The 23,411-nt window shown below is 40.1% G+C and overlaps 1 protein-coding gene across 1 annotated transcript; it reads right to left on the bottom strand.

The window, feature by feature from the left end:
* Positions 1 to 13,759: 13,759 nt before the first annotated feature.
* Positions 13,760 to 23,189, bottom strand: LOC100353891 (vomeronasal type-2 receptor 116-like). Its single transcript, XM_051840785.2, has 5 exons — positions 22,909 to 23,189; positions 21,739 to 22,545; positions 20,823 to 21,050; positions 20,355 to 20,478; positions 13,760 to 16,742 (listed from the first exon to the last, which is right to left on the bottom strand). The coding sequence occupies exons 1-5, from the start codon at positions 23,107 to 23,109 to the stop codon at positions 15,808 to 15,810; spliced, it is 2,295 nt and encodes a 764-aa protein (XP_051696745.2). The 5' UTR covers positions 23,110 to 23,189; the 3' UTR covers positions 13,760 to 15,807.
* Between the last annotated feature and the right edge of the window lie 222 nt (positions 23,190 to 23,411).

Genomic DNA, 23,411 nt, shown 5'->3' with positions numbered 1-23,411 from the left:
ATGAGTCGCCAAGGCTATGGAAGCCTTTAGAGTTCACCAGCTCTGATCATATTTAGACAAGGTCGTAGTCAAAGTGGAAGTTCTCTCCTCCCTTCAGAGAAAGGTATCTCCTTCTTTGGTGACCTGTTCTTTTCACTGGGATCTCACTCGCAGAGATCTTTCATGCTGGTTTTTTTTTTTTTTTTTTTTGCCAGGGTGTTTTGGCTTTCCATGCCTGTAATACTCTCATGGGCTTTTCCGCCAGATCTGCATGCCTTAAGGGCTGATTCTGAGGCCAGAGTGCTGTTTAGGACATCTGCCATTCTATGGGTCTGCTGTGTATCTCGCTTCCCTTGTTGGATCGTTCTCTCCTTTTTTATTCGATCAGCTAGTATTTGCAGACACTAGTCTTGTTTATGTGCTCCCTTTGGCTCTTAGTCCTATCATTATGTTCAATTGTGAACAGAAATTGATCACCAGGACTAGTGAGATGGCATTGTTACATGCCACCTTGATGGGATTGTGGAATCCTCTGGTATGTTTCAAACTCTACTGTTTGAAGTAGGTCAGCTTGAGCATGTCCCGAATTGTACATCTCTTCCCTCTCAATTCACAATAGCTAAGACCTGGAACCAACCCAAATGCCCATCAACAGTAGACTGGATAAAGAAATTATGGGACATGTACTCTATAGAATACTACACAGCATTCAAAAACAATGAAACCCGGTCCTTTTCAACAAGATGGAGGAATTTGGAAAACATCATACTGAGTGAATTAAGCCAGTCCCAAAGGGGCAAATATCATATGTTCTCCCTGATCAGTGACAACTAACTGAGCACCAAAGGGGAAACTTGTTGAAGTGAAATGGACACTATGAGAAACAGTGACTTGATCAGCTCCTGTCCTGATGGTTGATGTACAATGTAATACTTTATTCATTTTAGTATTTTTTTTTTGTTCTAGTACTATTGGTTGAACTCTGTAATTAACACACAATTATTCTTAGGTGTTTAATTTTAACTGAAAATTGATCCCTGTTAGGAATCTGGAAAGAATTATGTTGAGTGAAATAAGCCAGTCCCAAAGGGACAAATACCATATGTTCTCCCTGATCGGTGACAGCTAACTGAGCACCAAAAAGGAAACCTGTTAAAGTGAAATGAACGCAATGAGAAAAGGTGTCTTGATCAGCCCTTCCCTGACTGTTGATGAACAACTTAATACGTTATCCCACTTAGTATTTTTTTGTTTGTTTGTTCTACTTAATACTTTTGCTTGAATACTGTAATCAATATGCAGTTATTCTCAAGTGTAAATCACATTTTGTTCTATGTCAAAGTCATGTTAGGCTTGCCAGTGACACCTTCCATTTCCCAGCCTGGGATTCGCACTCCCCACTGGTCTATGGCTTCTCACACTTCTCCCATCTCTTTACCTCTCCTTGAACAAACCAAGAGACACACACATCCAGACTTCTGTTTGTACTTGAAATTCCTGTCTGGAATGCTCTTCTATCAGAAACATCCATGGAGGGCCAGCACTGTGGTATAGTAGGTAAAGCCGCTGCCTGTGACTCCAGCATCCCTTATGGGTACCAGTTCAAGTCCCAGCTGCTCTACTTCCAATCCAGCTCCCTTCTAATGGCCTGGGAAAGCAGTAGAAAATGACCCAAATGCTTGGCTCCCACCACCAACCTGCGAGACCTGGAAGAAGCTCCCTGGCTTCTCACTTCAGCCTGGCTCAGCCATGGCCATTGTGGCCATTTGGGAAGTGACCCAGTGGATGGAAGATCAATATCTCTATCTCTTCCTCTCTCTGTGTAACTTTGCCTTTCAAATAAATAAATCATTTACAAGGAAAGAAAAAACAAACAAACAAACATCCATGGGCTCACTTCAACCCCTTCTTCTGACTGTTAGTGTTTCTGTGATTGAGCTCCCTCCAAATTCCCTGTGGTGAATGCCATGTGCCCCTCTAATTCACATCTGGAAGTCCTAACCTCCAGGGTTCCTCTACGAGGGCACCCCAGGGCACGTGAAACATGTATGCCACCTTTTCATCCCATTATCCCTGTAGATTTGGAGATCCTCCCTGGGTGGATGTACTTAAACAAGATTGTGAAGACATGATGTATTAGGAAGAGAATCTTCATGAGGCATGGAATCAGCCAGCACCTGGTGCTTGCATTTCTGTCCTCTAGGGCTGCAAGAAAATGGATTTCTGCTGTTCAAAACACCCCATCAGTGGCAAATACCTGAGCTGACAAATACCTTCCTTATCTACTTGCTCCTTACTTTTCTCTACACCACACATCTCCTTCTAACATGCTATCTGTCTTATTTATTTTCCTTAGTCATACAGGAGTAGACCAGAATTGAAAAGAAAAAGATTGGGGTGGTGCTGTGGCACAGTGGGTTAAAGTCTTGGCCTGAAGCGCCAGTATCCCATAAGGCACTGGTCCTGGTCCCAGCTGCTCCTCTTCTGATCCAGCTCTCTGCTATGGCCTGGAAAAACAGTGGAAGATGGCCCAAGTCCTTGGGCCCCTGTATCCATGTGGGAGACCTGGAATAAGCTCCTGGCTCCTGGTTTCAGATCGGTGCAGCTCTGGCTGTTACGGCCATCTGAGGAGTGAACCAGCAGATGGAAGACCTCTCTCTGTGTCTCTACCTCTCTCTGTAACTCTTTCAAATAAATAATATTAATCTTTAAAAAGAAAAGAAAAAGGCTAAAAGCAAACAATAACCAGCTTCAAAAAGTATAAACAGAAACCACACTACACCCCACTCCACTAGACTAGAGAAAATAGCCAAGAGCACAAAATGATGAAATTTATAACAAAGGCACAGCAGCTAAAGCTGCTGCTACAACACCTACATCCTGTGGCTGAGTGCCATTCCAGTTCTGGCTATTCTGTTTCTGGTCCAGCTCCCTGCTAATGCACCTGAGAAGGTGACAGAGGATGGCCCAAGTGCTTGAGGCCCTGCCAACCATGTGGGAGGTGGAGTTCCTGGCTCCGGGATTCAGCTTAGCTCATCTGGGGATGTGGCAGCCATCTGGAGGAGTGAACCTGTGGATGCAAGATACCTCTCTCTGTGTGTCTATCTCTCTCTCTTTCTCCATCTCTCCTGTCTCTGTGCAACTCTGCCTTTCAAATAAGTAATTAACCCCTTTTTTAAAACCAAAGATAAAAAAAAAAAGATCAACAAAGATGAAAGTTAGTTCTGAAAAACTTCTAGGATCATGATTAGGGAAGAAAAACATGACCAAAAGTGAGAAACGAACATTTGAATGTAACTTCAAAGGCTAAAAAAATGATGAGAGATTATTTTGAACTCCAGGATCCGAAATTGGAAAAACAAAATTTCTTAGAAAAACATAACTTACTGAAACCACGAGGAGGTGCTGCAACATCAGCTTCCAGATGCCTCATGTCTCTCCAGGAATTTTTTGTGTCTTCATCTGGAAGAGCTCAGGTAGGCACAAGGAGCATCCTGCACCTCTGGGTCACTCTTCAGAGAGAGGAAGAATACAGGTGGAGGTGCCTTCAACTAAGACAGCAGGGACAATGTCGATGTTATTGATGAACAGAAAGGATACAAGAGATAACTCCTCACACCACAGTGCCACACATCAGGCCACTATGCTGTTTTCTATTGTTGATGCACGCAATTGATGGCTTAAAACAATGCACACACTTAATTATCTTGCCATTTCTGAGAACTGGAAACCTGGGCACAACTTAGCTGGGTCTTGGGCTCTTACAAGCCTGGAACTGATACAAGCTGTGGTTTCATCTTAAGTCTCAACTGCTGAAGAACCCTCCCTCAAGTTTGATCAAGTTGTCACCAGAATTCTTTTCCTTGTGGTGATAAGAATGAGGAATATAGCTTCTCACCAGCTCTTGGCAGGGGTGGAGGTGGGAGTGGGTGGTGGTGGAGGGTGGGGTGGGCATGGGGATAGGCTGCCGCTGGCCTTGGGGACTATTGTAGTGCCCTGGTGTTTGCCTTTTCCATAGACAATCCACAGGATTGATTTGCAAGGCCACTGGGATAATGTTTCACTCCCATCTGCCAAGACCAAGTGTTTTATGAGGGTACTTCAAAAAGTTTGTTGAAAATAAAATTAGATGCTACGTTAGGGGTGAACATTTGGTTCAGCAGAGAAGATACTGCTTAGAATGGCCATATGCCATGTCAGAGTGCCTGGTTCAAACCCTGGCTCCTCCATTTCCTATCCAGCTTTCTGCTAATGCATTCTAGGAGGCAGCAGGTGATGGCCCCATGTGGGAGAACATCTGGGCTCCTGGCTTCAGCTTGCTGTTGTGGCATTTGATGAGTGAACTAGCAGATGGAAGCTCTCTTTGTCTGTCTCTCTCCCCACCCCCATCACTCTTTCAAAGAAATCAGTCTTTAAAGAATGATGATGGTTATGTCAGTGACAGTGATGACATGATGATGATAATGATAATGATGATGGTGATGACAATGATGATGAAGGTGATGCTGCTACTGACAATGATCATGATGGCAATGGTAATGGTGATGATGATAATGCTGGTGCTGATGGCAAATTAAATTCATTGAGTACTTACCATTTGCCTGGCATAGCTTTATTTCTTTCACTTGAAACTCTTTTAACTGAAGTATAATGTATATACAACAAAAGTCATGAATTTTAAGTACACAGGCATGCGGATGGAAGACCTTTCTCTCCCCCTCTCTCTCTCTTTGCCTCTCCTACTCTAACTTTTTCAAGTAAATAAATGAATTTGAAAAAAAAAAGTGTACCGAGTTCCTTTGGCCTTCATTTCCCATCTCTGATGCCAGCAAGGCACCAGGAGGACCCCTGCCAGGGGGTTCCATTTCCTGCTCTCAGGAAGAAGAGTGCCAACACCTGCTATTTTTAAAAGTATCTTTAACTCAAAGTAAGCCATATGCCAAAATGGCATATTGTGGAGTGACCAATGTCAACCCCCTTTACAGACAGAGACCAAATGGAAGCAGCCTTGAACTCCTATGCCCTGAACCAGTTGCAGTCACTGAGATCAAGGTAGATCATTAAAATGCAGGTTCCCACACTTCTTTTGTCTTATTAGAGTTTCACATTGACTATATTTTATTGTACCTACTACATGAAGGTACCTCAATAGGTTCAGGAGAAAATGGAATTTAACATTGTTTATTTTGATGCAAAATATTTTTTAAATCTGCACATACATTTTTGTTCTCCATAATCCATGCCCCTTGGTTTGGACATTGTTTATCCCCCACAAGAGCTTGTGTCTTGGGACTTGGGTCCCCAGGGTGGTGCTGGGGCCTTAAAGAGGCTGTAGTCATGTCAATGGTGGCATCACTCACAGAAGAAACTAACACTCCTCTTGTGGACTGCATTGGTTCCTGCAAGAATGAGTTCCTACAGAGACCAAGACTGCCCCTTCCCCAGGCCAGTCTCTTGCTTCCTGTATGGTCTTATGATCCTTCTCACACACTCCCACCATGATGTCATCCACTAGGATGTGGTGCAGCCAAGGGGCCCTCACCAGAGGCAGAACCCACGGGGCCTCCCAGTCTTGCACTTTCAGCCTCCAAAACCATGAGCTAAATCACCCTCTTTCCTTTTCTGTCTAAACTACCCAGGTATTTTGTTATAGCAACAGAAAATGGACTAATGCAAGTGCCTTCTGAGAGGGATAGACATTCCTACTGTGAGTGCTCTCAGCTGCACTGAGACCCAAGGCCCAGGAGGCAGATCCAGGAATTCAATGGCAGGCACCCCACCCTCCAGGCTGGGGCCCCAGGGACTCCGCTAAACTACAGTGTGGCCACTTGGAAGGTGGTTTGAGGAGCCCCAAGAGGTCCCTCCAGGAAAAAAGGCCACATCCCCACCTACTCACCCTGACAATGAAGCATGCCTTGAGACTCCTTCCTCTGAGAAAACACTTCATTTCCCAAGAGGTTCTTATTAAAAGCCATGAAATCAGGAGGCACCACTCCAGCGGCCACTCCTGCCAGTTAGCAGTGGCATCCATTTCCCCAAGAACTGGGGAGCTTACAGGGATGGAGAGTGTGGGGAAAGCCATCTGGTAGGAGCATGGGGTCAGGGATTACCTCAGCAGATACTTGGAGCTTTGCAGCTTTGAGAACCAGCATGAAAGTTGAGCTGAGGCAAACAGGGCCGTTGCCCTACCTGCCAAACCTCGCTGCTCTCACTGTCTTTTTTAAAGGCTCTGCTGGTGAAGACTTACCTTTCTCCACCTGCTCTGGAGAGAGATGGAACATGGGGCCCACCCTGTGCAAAGGGGAGCTCACCAATTCATTGACACTGCTGCAATGTAAGAGAGAGCGGCTGTCAGGTTGGGTCACCAACAGCACTGATCCTTATCCACAGATGCTTTCCCAGTAGTCAATGGAACCTTGTTGCTGCTGAAATACAAGTAAGGGGACACATTTATATTCTAGACACTGAAACAACTGCATGATTTCTGGTGTTTTGAGAAAACATCCCAAGCTACTTGGAACGACCACCTGAAGAAGCTCTTAAGGGGATCAGTCAGGACTACATGACATGCAATGGAAACCAAGTTATCTGCCAGGGAGAAAATGTCACTTTTGCCTCATTGTTCATTGGCTGCATTTCTAACTCTTGCAGAAGTATCTTATGTACACAGTGGGCTACAGCAAACACAGCATTGTATATGTGATAAATCCCATCACTCATGGTCATGTCAAAATCATGTGAAAGCAATGATTCCAAGGAGGTATTCAGTGGACAATACAGCAAGATTTTGCAGGATGCCCCAGAAACTAGGCATCCAAAAACCAGTGACTAGAATCTAGAGAGATAAATGTCTTCTGGGTATTTGGAAGGGTTAGCTGTCCAAAGAAAGTTTTTGAAACCAGAGATCTCACTACAGTGCTGTGAAAAAATAAGAGACCCATGGATGAATGGAACAGGAAGTTTCTCACTGGTGGCAAAATCCCATTCTGAGGTGGTGACCCAGACTTTCTGTGTCATTAAATGTTTCCATGTTTTAAAACTGATGACTATGAGGGATCAGTGTCACAGAAAAGAATCATATTTGCTGATGATTTTAGGATCTGGATATGAAACCTATTCTCGAGTGAAATACGTGACTCCTCAGTGACTGGAATCAATTCCACAAAGTCCACAAAGATGCCATCCTTCTGTATCTCAACTTTTAAATCAGAATTAAACTGAATACCTTTTGGGCAGTCTATTATGGCCAAAGACACCCAGATCCACCTGAAATGAAGCATCAAGGAGACCATGCCAAGGGCCAGAGAAGTGTCTTTGGGGGCCATCTGATAGAGGGAAGGAAACTGACCACTGTCACTCAGAAGAGGTTCAAAAGACCCAAGAGTCAGCTAAGGGAAAATGCGAGAAATCTCTGTAAGGTTATTGCTATAGTGAATAATCTTATTCTTGAAGAATTTAAGCAAATGCTGGATGTATCTGAAGATTTTAGAATATTTCATTTTTCTCATCTCCCACTGTATATAAACTTCCTAGTTCATGAGTCATTAGACTCACACGTTTAGGAAACCATTTCTCATTTTCACTCACCCACACTACTTAAGGACAAATGTGGCTACTCCACCAACTCTCTGCACACCTTCTCTTTAGATCATACACTGTGGCAAATGTATAAAGTCACTGTAATGTAAATTTTTGTGTCTAATTAAGGCAGCTAAAGGTGATGTGCTTTTCTCCCTTTCCCTTGCACACTCACCTGTGGAACTTCGTAGAGTTCCCAGAGTGTTTCCATGTGGATAGTAATGCTTGTTCCTGATATTACAGCTATAGACTTTCTCTGTTTCTGACACGTGTTATTGGGAACGGGCCTTTCCAGTCCAGCAAGCCAGATGAAGAGAATCTCCATCACCACAATATCACTCTGATTACATTATAGAGGTCGACTCCTAAGGTCACATTGGGTAAAAGATGGGGTTTTTTTGTGATCTCCTCAATAGTGAAAACCAAGGCCAGAAAATAACTTTTTTTGGGACTGGAACCTGCATGAAAGGCACAAGGATCTTAAGGAAAAAGCCACCAATCCAGATTATCCTCAATTTTACTGCAATAACTGTTACAAATGGATTGGTTGTTCCCAAAAATTCATATGATCTAATCCTTTTCTGTACATTAGCAGAGGACAGAGTGTGAAAACTGCTGTGTTCACAGGACAGAATCCTCAAAAGAACAAAAGCTGATATGACCTTGATCCTGACCCCCAGCCTATATAATTCTGAAAAGCAAGATCTGCTTTTACACCACATGGTTGTCCATTCAGCCAAAGAACATGATCTCATTTATGGATGCACACCTCATCAATTTAAATCATCTCTGGCATTTAAATCATCTTCTAAGTTTTTATATTTGCCCTCTCGAATGTTCATGAACACCTAGGAAGAACATTCCAGTTGTCCAAGAAAGCATGACAAGGAAAGTCACATCATCTTTAGCATGCCTCCATACATGTTTCCTCAATTCACAAACTACAATGATTCTTCTTCTGATAAACATCAGTAAACGCTTCTTGAAATAGGAGTCATATGATCATAAGGCTGCAGGTTGTAATTGGAAGAAAGAACAATTCAACTGAAGGTTATGTGATCAGAAAGAGGGATGATGTCACAGCACTGAGAATGGTAGAGTGAAAGCCTGCCATTTACCCAGAAAAATATCTTCCTCATCAAACTTACCCATCAACCACCATCACAAGCCAGCATAATGAAATCAGATGCAGAGTTACAAGGAGGGAAACAGTGAAAAGGGGGAGCTCTTTAGAGAAGCCTAAACAATCACTGGGTGGACTTGAAACCTTGTGCTGTGAGACCTGTGATGCTTTACAATTAAGACAGTCATCCATTTTTAGAACACTAAGCATATCTTAAAGTAAATCATTAACAGTGGTATCAGTGTATTCCAAACAGGCCTTCTTCACTCAATTTTCCCTACAGAATTGAACATAAAAAACCATGCAAAGAACATGATGCATTTCTACTTTCTGGGTTGTGACATTTCACAAAAATGTAATTGAGGAGTCCTTTGTATTTATTTCTCATGTCTGGTGTGTTGAGTCTTGATGAATGGACTAGATCATGCACAGTTTGTTAAGGGTTATTGTGTACTCCAGAGAAAGTGACAGTTTTTCAGGTCTTGGTTCATGCTGCAACATAATATGCATGTATATATGTATATATGTGTGTATGTATATTATATACATATTCTCTCTATATATTTATATATAGGTATTCTATAACCATGTAAACAGTTGCTTTATATTGTTTTATATATAGTTTCTATAAATATTTGTTATCCAAATATGTCATTAATACTTTCTCTGCAGAATGAGGAAATTTGAAAATTCTTGCTAAATGAATCAAATAATATTCAGTTTTGTGTTTCATGTATCTCTGTTCCTCTCCTCATTCTTCTACACTTCTGTCAATTCCTCATACTCTCATTTCTTTCTCCAATTCCTGTCCAGTACGAAAATGTCTAGAAGGCTCTTTAAAACAGTAGGTATTTGTGAGCTTCGCCATTTCAAACTGTTTTATGCTGTCTTTATTATCTCTAAGAACAGTTTATCAGGAATTACTGTTTATTTGAGTTTTGGTGAATCCAGCATTAGACGGTATAGTGTCTAAATCTATTGATAGTCAATACGGCTTGTTTTTCCAAGCATCATCAACACAGGTATTTTCTTTTGGGTTTGTTAAGATTAGATTATGATCTCCAATTTGCATGGCATGCATCTTGGAGGAATCTTGCTTCTATTCATAGAATCTACTCTTGATGCTGGAAATTCACTATCTCCTTATCTGTGCCATTTAGGGTACACTTAAATGATGTGCTGCATGAATAACCATGGGGAATACTACCACTAAAATAAATAAATATTTCATAAGTTGGATGCCTTGTGCACATATCAAATTAGGCAAATTTTTAAAAATCAATGTGAGTAAAATCATAACACCAAGCCAATTTCCATTAGATATTTTCTGGAGAGATCTCTGGACAAATGCCTAAAATACTCAATCAGTTGCATCACCTTGGTTGCACCAAATATGCTTCTCAAATCCATTGGTGCTAATGATAGTGCAATAATCTATGTCCTAATATCTACCTTCTATCAAAGATCTATGCAGTGTCAACCTACTTCCTGGAGCATTATAGTAAAAAGCACTTAGAAAATTAGCACCTTCATAAACAGGTGAGAAGAAAATTATGCTGTCCTACAAGATACTATAATTTGTAAGCATAAAATTTATAAATATATGTATATACATATGAAGCATTTATATTTAGCTACAAAAAGAAAGCATCCTAAAGAGGGGCAGAAGCAGAATAATCCCCTTTCTGAAATGTATTTTTACAGAATAAGATAGAATCAGGGACACATTGTGAATGTTGTAGATTTCAATCATTGAAGTTCTCATGGTATATTCATCATTAAAATATAATTATTATTGTATTTGTGCAAAGCTGTTGCCCTGAGATTACCTTTACCCAGTAAAAAACTTACTTTCTTGAATATCATTCTCCTTTAAAACTGTAGAAGAAATGAAATGTTCTCATAGCCCCAAATCAATCACATAGAAGAAACGTTTGTGAGCACATGTGGAAGAGTTCATGTAATTCAGGTTGGTTCATTTCAGTGTATGGGTTCTGTAAGAATCTACCAGTGAGGCACAATAGGCCCCTGAGCTGATGAACGGGGTCAGGGAAGGACAAGAAAATACCAACCAGACTCTGTTTCCTCCTATGATGAGATAACATTTCCTGAACCATTCAAGGTGCTAGGCAAGAAGAAATACCTTCTTCGTGTCCAGAATTAATTGTCAGTTTTTACAAGGGACAGATGATGGACAAGAAGAGACAAAGAACACATTTCTTTATTCATTTGCACACCCAAAAAAAATTAGATGTTATGTAAATTAATGGAAATGATTTTAGCAAGAACTTACCATCTGTGTGTGAGAATATTCTGGAAATTATACATGGTTCTTGGAAAGAAGTATGTGCAAAGGGGGAAAAGCAGCAATCTCAATACATCCATCCTTGTAAAAACTCCATTCCATCTGGAAAAATGTTGTTGCAATCATCATAACAAGAAACAAAGAGATACAGCTGCAGAAAGAGCAACAGAATAATCAAAGTAAAGATCCTCAAAATCTGTGAAAAACCCTAGGACAGGACAGCATTTCAACATGCAGTGTCATGCAGATGCATACGTATAGTGTGTGTGTGTGTGTGTGTGTGTGAGAGAGAGAGAGAGAGAGAGAGAGAGAGAGAAATAGAGAGAGAGAGATTGCCTGAATCAAGCTACTTTAATATTGCTCCATCCGATGTCTTTCCACCAGCTGTCCACTCACCCATGGGGGAATCTGGAACCCTTTCTGCAATGAGGATCTGTAGCTCAGGTCTTCTGTCCTGGTGAAAAACACAAGAAACAAAACAACATGTTTGTGAAGATCCTCTTCACCCCAGGTGTCAGGATTTTCCCCAAGTCCATGGATGCAAAGACTCAAGGGAGAAACCCCTGTTAGTTACATTTGGTCCAAGGGCTTTGTCAAAAACCTTTCCATGAACTTTTTACAATTATGTACCTGGACTGCATCAGAGGACATGAAGGGAGGCATCAGGTGAGAATCTCAGTAAGGCTTCAGACCAGAAATCTCCAGTGCCACACACTTCAAAGACCCAGAGAGCAACGGGGCAACCTCCCACACCCAGTGTTCCGGGCAGGTTCACATTACTTAGATGCAACACAGACCCCAAACCAATCCTGTTTAAGTTCCCATTCTGTATGTCAAATCACCACATCTTCAGTTGTAAAACATGACACTCTTCCATGTTACTGTTAACCATGGTAATGTTGTGTTGATCTGTTTTTGCACCTTCAACCTTGGTTGATGCTCTCATTCGAACTAGGGACTCTTTGACTACTTACCACTTTTTACTACAAAGCAGACAATACCAGCCAGAAGTCACCTCTTTATTCCCACCACAACAAACACCAAGGGCAGAGTAATGCCTGCAGACTCTTGCATTGCTTGGATGCAAGCAACTTTCAGGACGTTTATGTAGGTCACCATCAGGGCAGCTATGTACCTTTAAACTCTGTTAAAACCCACAGACTGCAAAACACAAGAATGAACACAATGGATAGCATGTGCTGCAAGCAATAATGATGATTAACACTGACTAATCATTTCTGCTTGCATGCCAGTGTGATCTATTGCTAATGAAATAAATCTAAAAGGATGGGGTAAGAGGGCATATGAGAAAATGCTATTATTCCAATCTGAAGTTTTCTGAACTCAAACTGCTGTCAATGAGATGCCTAATATTTTCAGCAAAACACATTTTCCATTGCCTAGCCACTGCTCTGATGCCATAAGGGAGATTTTGAATAGAGGCTCGTGCAAATTGAAAATGACTATAGCCACAAAGCACACAAAATTCACTGACTTGCATTAAAATGAGAACATAATGACTTGATGAGTTAGATTTATTACCAGTACAATGATGAAACTTTCGCCTATTCAGTTAAACAAGAAAAGTCTATCTAAATCAGAGAAAATATCTCCTATTTTCACTCATGTGTAGAAACTAAAAGTAGAGTCATTCTGAATTTCCCAGTACACAGGGAAATCTATCAGAAATGGATAGATTCCTGGACACATACCACCTGCATAAATTGAACCATGAAGACATAGAAAATCTAAACAGACCCATAACTGATACAGAAATTGAATAAGCAATAAAGTCCCTCCTAACAAAGAAAAGCCCAGGGCCAGATGGATTCACTGCTAAATTCTACCAGACATTTAAAGAAGAACTAACTCCAATTCTTCTCAAACTAGTCAGAACAATCAAAAAAGAGGAATCCTCCCAAATACTTTCTATGAAGCCAGCATCACCTTAATTCCTAAACTTGAAAAAGATGCAGCAGAGAAAGAGAATTACAGACCAATATCTCTGATGAACATAGACATAAAAATCCTCAATAAAATGTGGCCAATAGAATGCAACAACACATCAGAAAGATCATCCACCCAAACCAAGTAGTATTTATCTCTGGTATGCAGGGATGGTTCAACGTTTGCAGATAAAGCAATGTGATACACCACAGTAGCAAACTGCAAAAACAACATATGATTATCTCAACAGATGCAGAGAAAGCATTCGATAAAATACAACACCCTTTCATGAAGAAAACTGTAAGCAGATTGGGTATAGAAGGAACATTCCTCAATACAATCAAATCAATTTATGAAAAATCACGGCCAGCATCCTATTGAATGGGGAAAAGTTGGAAGCATTTCCACTGAGATCTGGTACCAGAGAGGGATGCCCACTTTCACCACTGCATTTCAATATAGTTCTGGAAGTTTTAGCCAGAACAATTAGGCAAGAAAAAGAAAATTTTTAACTTTTATTTAATGAATATAAATTTCCAAAGCACAGCTTATGGATTACAATGGCTTCCCCCCCATAACTTTCCTCCCACCCACAACCCTCCCCTTTCCCTCTCCCTCCCGCCTTCCATTCACATCAAGATTCATTTTCAATTCTCTTTATATACAGAAGATCAGTTTAGCATATATTAAGTAAAGATTTCAACAGTTTGCACCCACATAGAAACACAAAGTGAAAAAGACTGAGTACTAGTTATAGCATTAAATCACAATGTACAGCACATTAAGGACAGAGATCCTACATGAGGAGTAATGCACAGTGACTCCTGTTGTTGACTTAACAAATTGACACTCTTTTTTGTGGCATCAGTAATCACCTTAGGCTCTTGTCATGAGTCACCAAGGCTATTGTAGACTTTTGAGTTCACCAACTGTGATCATATTTAGACAATGTCATAGTCAAAGTGGAAGTTCTCTCCTCCGTTCAGAGAAAGGTACCTTGAAGAAAAACAAATTAAAGGGATACAAATCGGGAAGGAAGAAGTCAAACTATCCCTCTTTGCAGATGATACGATTCTTTACTTAGAGGATCCAAAGAACTCTACTAAGACACTATTGGAGCTCATAGAAGAGTTTGGCAAAGTAGCAAGATATAAAATCAATGCACAAAAATCAACAGCCTTTGTATGCACAGGCAATGCCATGGCTGAGAAAGAACTGCTAATATCAATCCCGTTCACAATAGCCACAAAAACAATCAAACACCTTGGAATAAACTTAACCAAGGATGTTAAAGAACTCTATGATGAGAATTCCAAAATCTTAAAGAAAGAAATAGAACATGATACCAAAAAATGGAGAAATCTTTCATGCTCATGGATCGGAAAAATCAATATCATCAACATGTCCATTCTCCCAAAAGCAATTTATAGATTCAATGCCATACCAATCAAAATACCAAAGACATTCTTCACAGATCTGTAAAAAATGATGCTGAAATTCATATGGAGACACAGGATATCTCAAATAGCTAAAGCAATCTTGTACAACAAAAACAAACCTGGAGGCATCACAATACCAGATTTCAAGACATACTACAGGGCTGTTATATTCAAAACAGCATGGTACTGGTACAGAAGCAGATGAGTAGACCAATGGAACAGAATTGAAACACCAGAAATCAATCTAAACATCTACAGCCAACTTATATTTGATCAAGGATCTAAAACCAATGCCTGGAGCAAGGATAGTCTATTCAACAAATGGTGCTGGGAAAACTGGATTTCCATGTGCAGAAGCATGAAGCAAGACCCCTATCTTACACCTTACACAAAGATCCACTCAACATGTATTAAAGTTCTAAATCTATGACCCAACACCATCAAATTATTGGAGAACGTTGGAGAAACCCTGTAAGATATAGGCACAGGCAATGAATTCTTGGAAAATAGCCCAGAATCGCAGGCATTCAAAGAGAAAATTAACAATTGGGATTACATCAAATAGAAACTTCTTATGTCTGGTACTGGCAAAAGAAAATCAAAGCAAAATCTATAACAAACAAAATGAACAGATGGAAAAGTTTGCAGAATCACTTCTACATATAATGAAATCTTGGTGTGTATCACATCATTTTAAATTCATATGAAATGATATATAATTAAGAAGTTTCTCAACAATGAATTATACAAATTATAATGACTTAACATGTCTAATGATTGCACTGAAATATTCCAACTATATTACTAAGCTGATTTTAGTATAGACTCCAATGAATGATTAAAAGTAGCAAACAAATGTGTAATTCATTTTATCAAAATATGAAGATAACAAGGTCAATGAGTTGACAATGAAAATACAGGATTGAAAAGAAATGAGATGGGTTTGTGCTTATGAACATAAAACCCAGGCTAAGAAATTAGTACACAGTATTATTTTGAAGGAGGAGGATTAGGACCACCATGGGGGTGTAGTGGATATAACCACCACCTGTAAACCTAACATCCCATGTTGGTGCCAGTTCATGGCCTGTGTGCTCCACTTGCAGCTCAGCTCCTTGTTAAGATCTAGAAAATGCTTTGGAAGATGGCCTAAGCCTTTCTGTCCCTGGTACTCACATGGACACCTGAATTAACCTCCTTGCTTTGGCATGAACCAGCACTGGCCCACGACAGATATCTTCACATTCCATCACAAGATGGAAGGTTTATCCCACTCTCTCTTCATTTTCTGTGGATTGGTCCTTCAGAACAAAAACATTTTAAGAAAAGTATAAATTGTTCATAAGGAAGTCACATGCTGCAAGTTATTCTATAACATCAAAATGCAAAATCTGTTTTATAAATTTTAGTTTCTAACCATTGAAAACAGAGAGAGCCTAAGAGCTATTCCTGAGAACATCTGTTTCCTTGGAAATTATTCTATCCCTGAATCCTTTCAAAGCATTCTTCTCAGGTCTCAAGAGAATAATGTAGCACTTGGGAACAAAGATGCAGCCCAGGAGCCCCGCACTGGAGCACAAGATGGAGAAGACCTCCACAGCCACCATGACCTTCCCCTTGGTGCTGTGGTAGACAGGCAGGAAGGTTACCCAGACACTGATGAACACCAGCATGCTGAATGTCAGGAACTTGGCTTCATTGAACTTGTCAGGCAAATTCCTGGCTAGGAAAGCCACAGTAAAGCTCGCCAGGGCCAAGGAACCCAGGAAGCCCAGGACACAGTACAAGGCAGTGACGGAGCCCTTGTTGCACACCAGGATGATGTGGCCATGCTCAGAGTGTGCATCTGTGTCAATAAAGGGAGGAGAAGTCCCAAGCCAGAAGCCACAGAGAGCTAGTTGGATCAGGCAGCAGATGGGAATAATGGAGTTAGGTACCCCTGATATCAGACACTGTCTCATTCTTCTCCCTGGGCCAGTGACCCTGAAGGCCAGAAGCACAGTGATAGTTTTGGCCAGGACAGTGGAAATAGCCACAGTGAATACCACTCCAAATGTGGTCTGCTGGAGGACACAGGTGGTTTTGTTGGGACGACCAATGAACAGTAAGGAGCAGAGGAAGCAGAAGATGAGGGTGATGAGCAGGATGTAGCTGAGACAACGATTGTTGGCCTTGACTATGGGAGTGTCTCGGTGCTTCACAAAGACCCCAAGGACAACAACGGTGAGGACAGAGAAGCACAGAGCTGTGCAGACCAGGATCATCCCCAGGGCATCTTCAAACGACAGAAAGATCACTCTTTTGTGGAAACACTTGTTTCTCTCTGTGTTGGCATACTGAAGATCTGGACACTTCACACACTGGTCCATATCTAGTGAGAAACATACAATCACATCATCCCATGTTCCTGATTCACAAGGACCCGACTTAGCTAGTTTAAGCAAGTAGTCCTTATTTGGTGTTGAAATAGCATATAAGATGACATCTACAAATTATTGGCCATTATTCATGCACATCTTCCTCATGTTAGCCAGAGTTCTTACTCCATCTCCATAAGTACCTTACATACTCATGAGTACATGCTCTTTTTGTCCTAACAAAGTACTAAGGGCTACTCTCTGAACCTACTCATGGTACTTTAAAAACCTACCTTTTTTACCTGTTTCATTTTAACACCACAAATTCATTCTTCACGGTTTCTTCAGATTGGGAAGTGATGATCAAAATGCCAGCGATTTCTATGTGTGGTAAAGACTACTCTGACCTTTATACATGGCACACGCTTGCTGCATCCTCACTTTGAACAAGAGCAAGCAGCAGTCCTTGTTTTCTTAATGAATGCATTCTTTCATAATTCAACTTTTTTTTTTAACATATGCTTTTTTTCATAGATAGAACTTTGGGAATATAGTGGTTCCTTCCCCTAAACCCACCTTCCCATCCCAACTCTCATCCCACCTCCCTTCCCCTCTCCCATCTCCTTCTTTAGTATGGTTCATTTTTAGTTTGATTTTAAATATAGAAGACCAACTCCATATTAAGCATAGATTTGAACAGTTTGCATCCATGAAGACAAACTACATATAGAATAGAGTTTGGGGAAAAATTGCAGTCAATTCTCAAAGCACAACTCATTATGGATGGAGTTCCTACATGGGGAATAAATGCACGGTGACTCTGTTATTCCTTTAACAATTAACCCTCTTATGTATGACATCAGTGATCAGCCGAGGCTCTTGCCATGGGCTGCCATCAGTATTTGGACATTGCCATAAGCAGTTGGATGTTCTCTCCTCCCTTCTGAGAAGAGTATATTCTTCTTTGATGACCATTTCTTTCCATTGAGGTCTCACGGAGATCCTCCATGGAGGCTATTTATTGCCAGAGTCTTGGCTTTCCATGCCTGCAGTAAGCCCTTGTTTTAATGGTGTTATTCCCTCTGGATTCTCATGGCCCTCTCAATGACCAAAGGATCCCAGTTTTATTTCTAATGAGTGTTTATTTATTTATTTATTTATAATTTAATGAAAGGCAGAGTTTTGGAAGGAGGAGAAGTGGGAGAGAGGGAGAGGGAGAGGGAGAGGGAGAGAGAGAAGGACAGGAGGACAGGGAAAAGAGAAGGGGAAAGAGAAAGAGGGAAAAAGAGAAAGGAAGAAATCTTCCACCAGTGATTCACACCCCAAATGATGGTAATAGCTGGAACTAGGCTGTCTTAAGGCAATAAATGGGAGCTTCTTCTGGGTCTCCTACATGGTGTGGACTCAGAAACTTGGGCTGTCTTCTGCTGCTTTCCTAAGCATCAGCAGAGAGCTGCATTGGAAGTGAAGCAGCTGAGACTGGAACTGCAGCCCAACTGGGATGCTGGCATTCCAGCCAGAGGCTTCAACTCCTAGTCACAGTACTGGCCCCATGTTCCCACTCTTAATATCATGCATTGAGATATTTACTGTGTGAATTTTGGGTGCACAGGAAGTACCCAGTTATCTCACTAAACCACATCTCTCTAAGGTAGGATCTGGATAGTCATTCTATGGGCAAGCACTGATTGAGAGATCACCATTAGAAAGCAGATGGTCAAGTTCTAGAGAAACGCAGAAGAGTTGTACACTTGATACCTTCTGGATAAGATGCCACCCTTGAGCAGATTTCCATCAAGGAACACACTGGGATGCTGCCTGTAATCAAAGTCAGTCTGGAGATCACCTTGAACCCTACTGGCATAGTTCCACTTTGCTGCCTTTTTATCCTTGAACATGAATTTTCTTTCTCTGTCAGTATCCCCTTCTATACATTGCTCCATCGATGTCAGATATTGCAACTTGAAGTTGTCTTCCAAAATTTAGGTGGTCTTATCTTTGGATAGTTCCTACTTTTGAGATATTACATGTGCTCATTTTCAGAGCTTTGTTTTCCAGAATTGGTAAGCAAAAATAACTTTTTTTTGTATTTAATCTAGTATTCCAGCACTACTTAACTCAGTTACTGATTTTTGATTGTATTACACCATCCCAAGATCAATTGAAAATGATGCCACTTTTATATCTTCCTTTATAATAAGTTGCATGGCTTTCATTTCTATTATATACACAAAGCAGACCATCCTGGGTAATTTCCTGCATAAGTTGCACTCTTTCTTCAACTTTGTATCCAATCTTCAGCCATAACTTCCATGATTTTAGCATTCTAAAGCACACTTTAGGATTGAAAACTGATCCTTCTTTTTGGCATTTTTGAGTTGTTTTGTTCTTCTTGTATAATTCTCAGATCACTTAGATTTGTTAAATGTTTTTCTTCAGTTATGCTATTCTTATTACTATTATTGTATGCAAGGCATTGGGCATGATGTAACCTATTTAAAAATACTGTTGGATTTATGTTGTTTAAAATTTCAAATGTGTGAATTTATTTCAACAACAGTGTCTTACAATTTCATTTTACTGAAATATCTGGCAGTATTTGACCAAACAAGTTAAGATGTTTCTGTAGAAGAAACAGAATTTTTCCATTTTTCCTATTCTGTACAGGAGTTGAGAAAGAGTTCCTTTCCTATGTGAAAGTGTTTATCACAATAAAAGTATTAAGAATTATTTTCATAATCTTGAAGATACTTGGATTTTTAAAAAAAATTCTCAATGTATTTCATTTTTATATCTGGAAATATCTGAATTTCTTCTATATTCAAACTATCACCATTAAATGATTAAAAAGTTCTAGTATTACTCTTTTTATATCTGTGCAGAGATCTCTTCACCTCTCTTTGTGTAACACACACAGACATTGTAATCTTGTTTTTAGTACTGTTCCAAATTTCTGAGGTTCATAAATTTTGCTTGTTTTATGAGCACCACCTATAAGCTCTTCCAATTTTTATTTACCTCAGTTTCCTTATAATGTCCACATCCTATCTTCAAGGGTTTGTGTTGAATTTGATGTCATTAACCTACCTTGCTATGTATTCTTTTTACCATGCATGTCAGCATGTATTATTTTGAAATAAATTTTACTCATGAGTGTATGTGTGTAAGCATAGGAATGTTCCTGAAGATATATGTTTTCATAAGCCATGATTTTTCTCAAAGGCTAAGGTTAGCTCATTTATGATATCTGATGAGTATTATCTTTAGCATGATATACTATATAATTTCTAATACAGCTTTTCTTCTTACACTCAGTTTGATGAGAGTTGTGCTTTCTCTCTGCAAGCATGCTATATTTGAATTTGGTGTAAGCATTTTATCTAAACACGCACAAGGAATGCAGACATGAATTTACCTAAATGATTTTGCAAACACTACATGTGGTAAAGTATAGTGTGCAAAGTTTTATCCTTTTAGGGATTATTACTGAATATAAGGTTTAACTTCCACCAGAAGGTGAAAAGAATCTTCTCAGCAGTCATAATCCACATTCTTTTCTTTTCATGGAGAAGAGAAAATTCTAAGAAACAGGTGTTAATTTCTCCATGAAGCTGGCACTGACTTACTTGTCTGATTGGAAATCTCATTCTCAGAACAAGGTGTGCAATCAAAACAACAGGTAGGCTTCCCCTCCAGAGGGGCTTTCCTGAATCCAGGGCTGCAACTCTCACTGCATACTGAACGTGGAGTCTGAGAAAAATCAAATGAATATTGGTCATATTGGGAATGTTACTTCTGTTCCAAGTAGAGGGTTTTCAAGTCCTGCACAACCTATTCACTGAAACTGTAAACACCTATTTCTGACACAATCATGGCATGCAAGTTTATTTCCTAAATAAAAAGATTCAAAACGTGGAGGGACAAATGTGTGTACTGTCCATCCTCAGACACTAAAAACATAACAAAGTATTTAGATTGGGAGGGGTGTGGTTTAATGTCTCTAAGTATGTTATAATAAGCCAAGTTGCACAAATCCCCATATAAATTGGAGGGTAACAATGTATAGTGTGAATATTATGATCAGACCAACTTACCTCTGTAATTCCTGTGGCCCACTCTATCAAATTCTCAGAGAGAGACAACTGTTGGCTCTGTGGAACATACGGGGAAAACTGTCCTACTTTAATCTTACGTCCAACACCATATGGAAAATTCAGAAAGTTGAGAATGTCATATTCAGCTTCCAAATTCCTCATGTGATTCAAATTCACTAGGTCACCCGCAGGATTGGTAAGTTGGAGGTTCTTGAGAAATGGGTGCAACTGAAAAAATGCATCATATTCTCATGAAGACTGCCCAAGCAATAACACATCAAACCCAGTTTAGAGAAAGCCTTTTGTCTGTAATCACAAATAAACAAAGGGAACTTTTTATAGCCACCCAATGAATTAAAACTAAAAACCTGATGAGGACTACATCAAAATAAGTGTGATTTCACTCACTTTCATCCAAAAACAAGGGCAATCAAAAATATCTAACTGTGAAATTATGACCGTTTCAAAATGTGGAGTCCAGGTTACCAACACTCACTTATTTTCTCAGTGTCCCTAGGACAACCATCTGTAATGCAGTTACCAGAATAAAATACTATGCAATTTAATGAAATGTCTTATGTACATTGTGGATGAGCATACTCAACAACATTTGACACTAAAAAGTAATAATTTTTTACTGCTGAGACTGAAAATGGAATGACACAGTCTAGGTATTCACAAGTCATAATTAAATTGTCAGGATGGGAGAGCAATTTTTAAGATACAGCACTGATGCTTATCTAAGTTACCTTCCCAATTGAAAAGGGAACCCTGTTTCTAATCACAAATTACAAAAAAAGGCTCATTTATATCTTGTGATTGAAGGAAGGATCCCAAGTTATTGGTTTGAAAACCCGCAGAAGCTTTTAAGGGGATCATTCCAATAATACAAGTCATGCAAAGGAAACCAAATTACCTGCCAAGGAGAAAATTCCACCTTTGACCCACTGCTCACTGGCTGCATTTCTAACTCTTGTAGAAGCATCTCATGTACACTGTGGGCCACAGCATACACAGCATTGTATATGTTGTAACTCCCATCACTCATGCTCATATCAAAATGATGAAAAGGCAACGATTCCAAGGAGGCATTCAGTGGACAATTTTGCAAGGTTTTGCATGATGCCCCAGTAACTGAGCAATGAAAATGTAGTGACCAGAATGTAGAGAGGAAAAAGTCTTCTGGGTATTTGGAAGGGTTAACTGTCTGAAGAAAGTTTTTGAAACCAGAGATCTCACTATGGTGGTGTGAAAAAATGAGAGTCCCATGGAATGAGTGCAGCAGGATATGATGCTCATCGCTGGCAAAATCCCATTGTGAGGTGGTGACCCAGACTTTCCATGTCATTACACGTTCCCATGTTTGAAAGCTGACACCTATGAGTGAATCAGTGTCACAGAAAAGAATCACCACATTTGCTGATGATTTTAGGATCTGGATATGAAACCTATTCTGGAGTGAATTCCGTGACTCGTCAGTGACTGGGATGAATTCCACAAAGTCTACACAGATGCCATTCTTCTGCATCTCGACTTTCAAATTGGACATAAACTGAATACCTTTTGGGAGGTCTGAGATGGCCAAACCCACCCAGGTCCAGCTAAAATGAAGCATCAAGGAGACCATGCCAACAGCCAGAGAAGTGTCTTTAGGGGCCATCTGATAGAGGGAAGGAAACTGACCACTGTCGCTCAGAAGAGGTTCAAAAGATCCAAGAGTCAGCTAAGGGAAAAGGCAAGAAATCTGTGTAAGGTTATTGCTATAGTGAATAATCTTATTCCTGAAGAAATTAAGCAAATGATTGATGGATCAGAAGATTTTAGAATATTTCATTTTTCTCATCTCCCATTACATATAAACTTCCTAGTTCATGAGTCATTAGACTCACAGGTTGAGGAAAACATTTCTCATTATCACTCACCCACATCACTTTAGAACAAATGTGGCTACCTCACCAAATCTCTGCACACCTTCTCCTTAGAATATGCACTGTGTGAAATATATAAGGTCTCTGTCACTTAAACTTTTGGGTCTAAGTAAGGCACCTAAGGTGATGTGCTTTTTCCCTCTCCTTTACACACTCACCTGTGGAATTTTGTAGAGTTCCAGGAGTGTCCCCATTTGGACAGCAATGCTTGTTCCTGATATTATGGCTACAGACTTGCTCTGTTTCCTACACGTGTAATTGGGAACATGCTTTTCCATTCCCACAAGCCAGATGAAGGGATTCTCCATCACCATCATGTCACTGTGCATGACATTATAGAGATCAAATCCCAATGTCATGTTGGGTAAAAGATGGGGGTTCTTGTTGATCTCCTCAATAGCAAAAACCAAGGCCAGAACATATTGGTAGTTTTTGGATTGAAACCTGCACGAAAGGCACAAGGATCTTTAAGGGAAAAGCCTGCAGTCCTGATTATCATCAATTCTACTGTAATTACTCTGACAGATGGATTGGTCATGGTCAAAAATTCAAGTGTTCTAATCTTTATATGTACATTTGCTTAGGACAGAGTGTCAAGAGCATCGCATTTGCAGGACAGTTGTCCTCACCAGAACCAAAGCTGCTAGTATCTTTATCCGGG

This window comes from Oryctolagus cuniculus (genome assembly GCF_964237555.1).
Source record: "Oryctolagus cuniculus chromosome 16 unlocalized genomic scaffold, mOryCun1.1 SUPER_16_unloc_1, whole genome shotgun sequence".
Lineage (NCBI taxonomy): Eukaryota > Metazoa > Chordata > Mammalia > Lagomorpha > Leporidae > Oryctolagus > Oryctolagus cuniculus.
The sequence above is the reverse complement of the archived record's forward strand: the minus strand, read 5'-3'. Positions and strand labels throughout refer to the sequence as shown.

Excerpts from the sequence above, each read along its gene's own strand:
- LOC100353891 (XM_051840785.2), bottom strand. The coding sequence starts at position 23,109 with ATGACATTGGGATTTGATCTCTATAATGTCATGCACAGTGACATGATG. Across the intron at positions 21,051-21,738 it reads TGGAATTTTCTCCTTGGCAG|TTGCACCCATTTCTCAAGAA; the intron begins GTAATTTGGTTT and ends GCATTTTTTCAG. Across the intron at positions 16,743-20,354 it reads TGAGATTTCCAATCAGACAA|ATATGGACCAGTGTGTGAAG; the intron begins GTAAGTCAGTGC and ends GTTTCTCACTAG.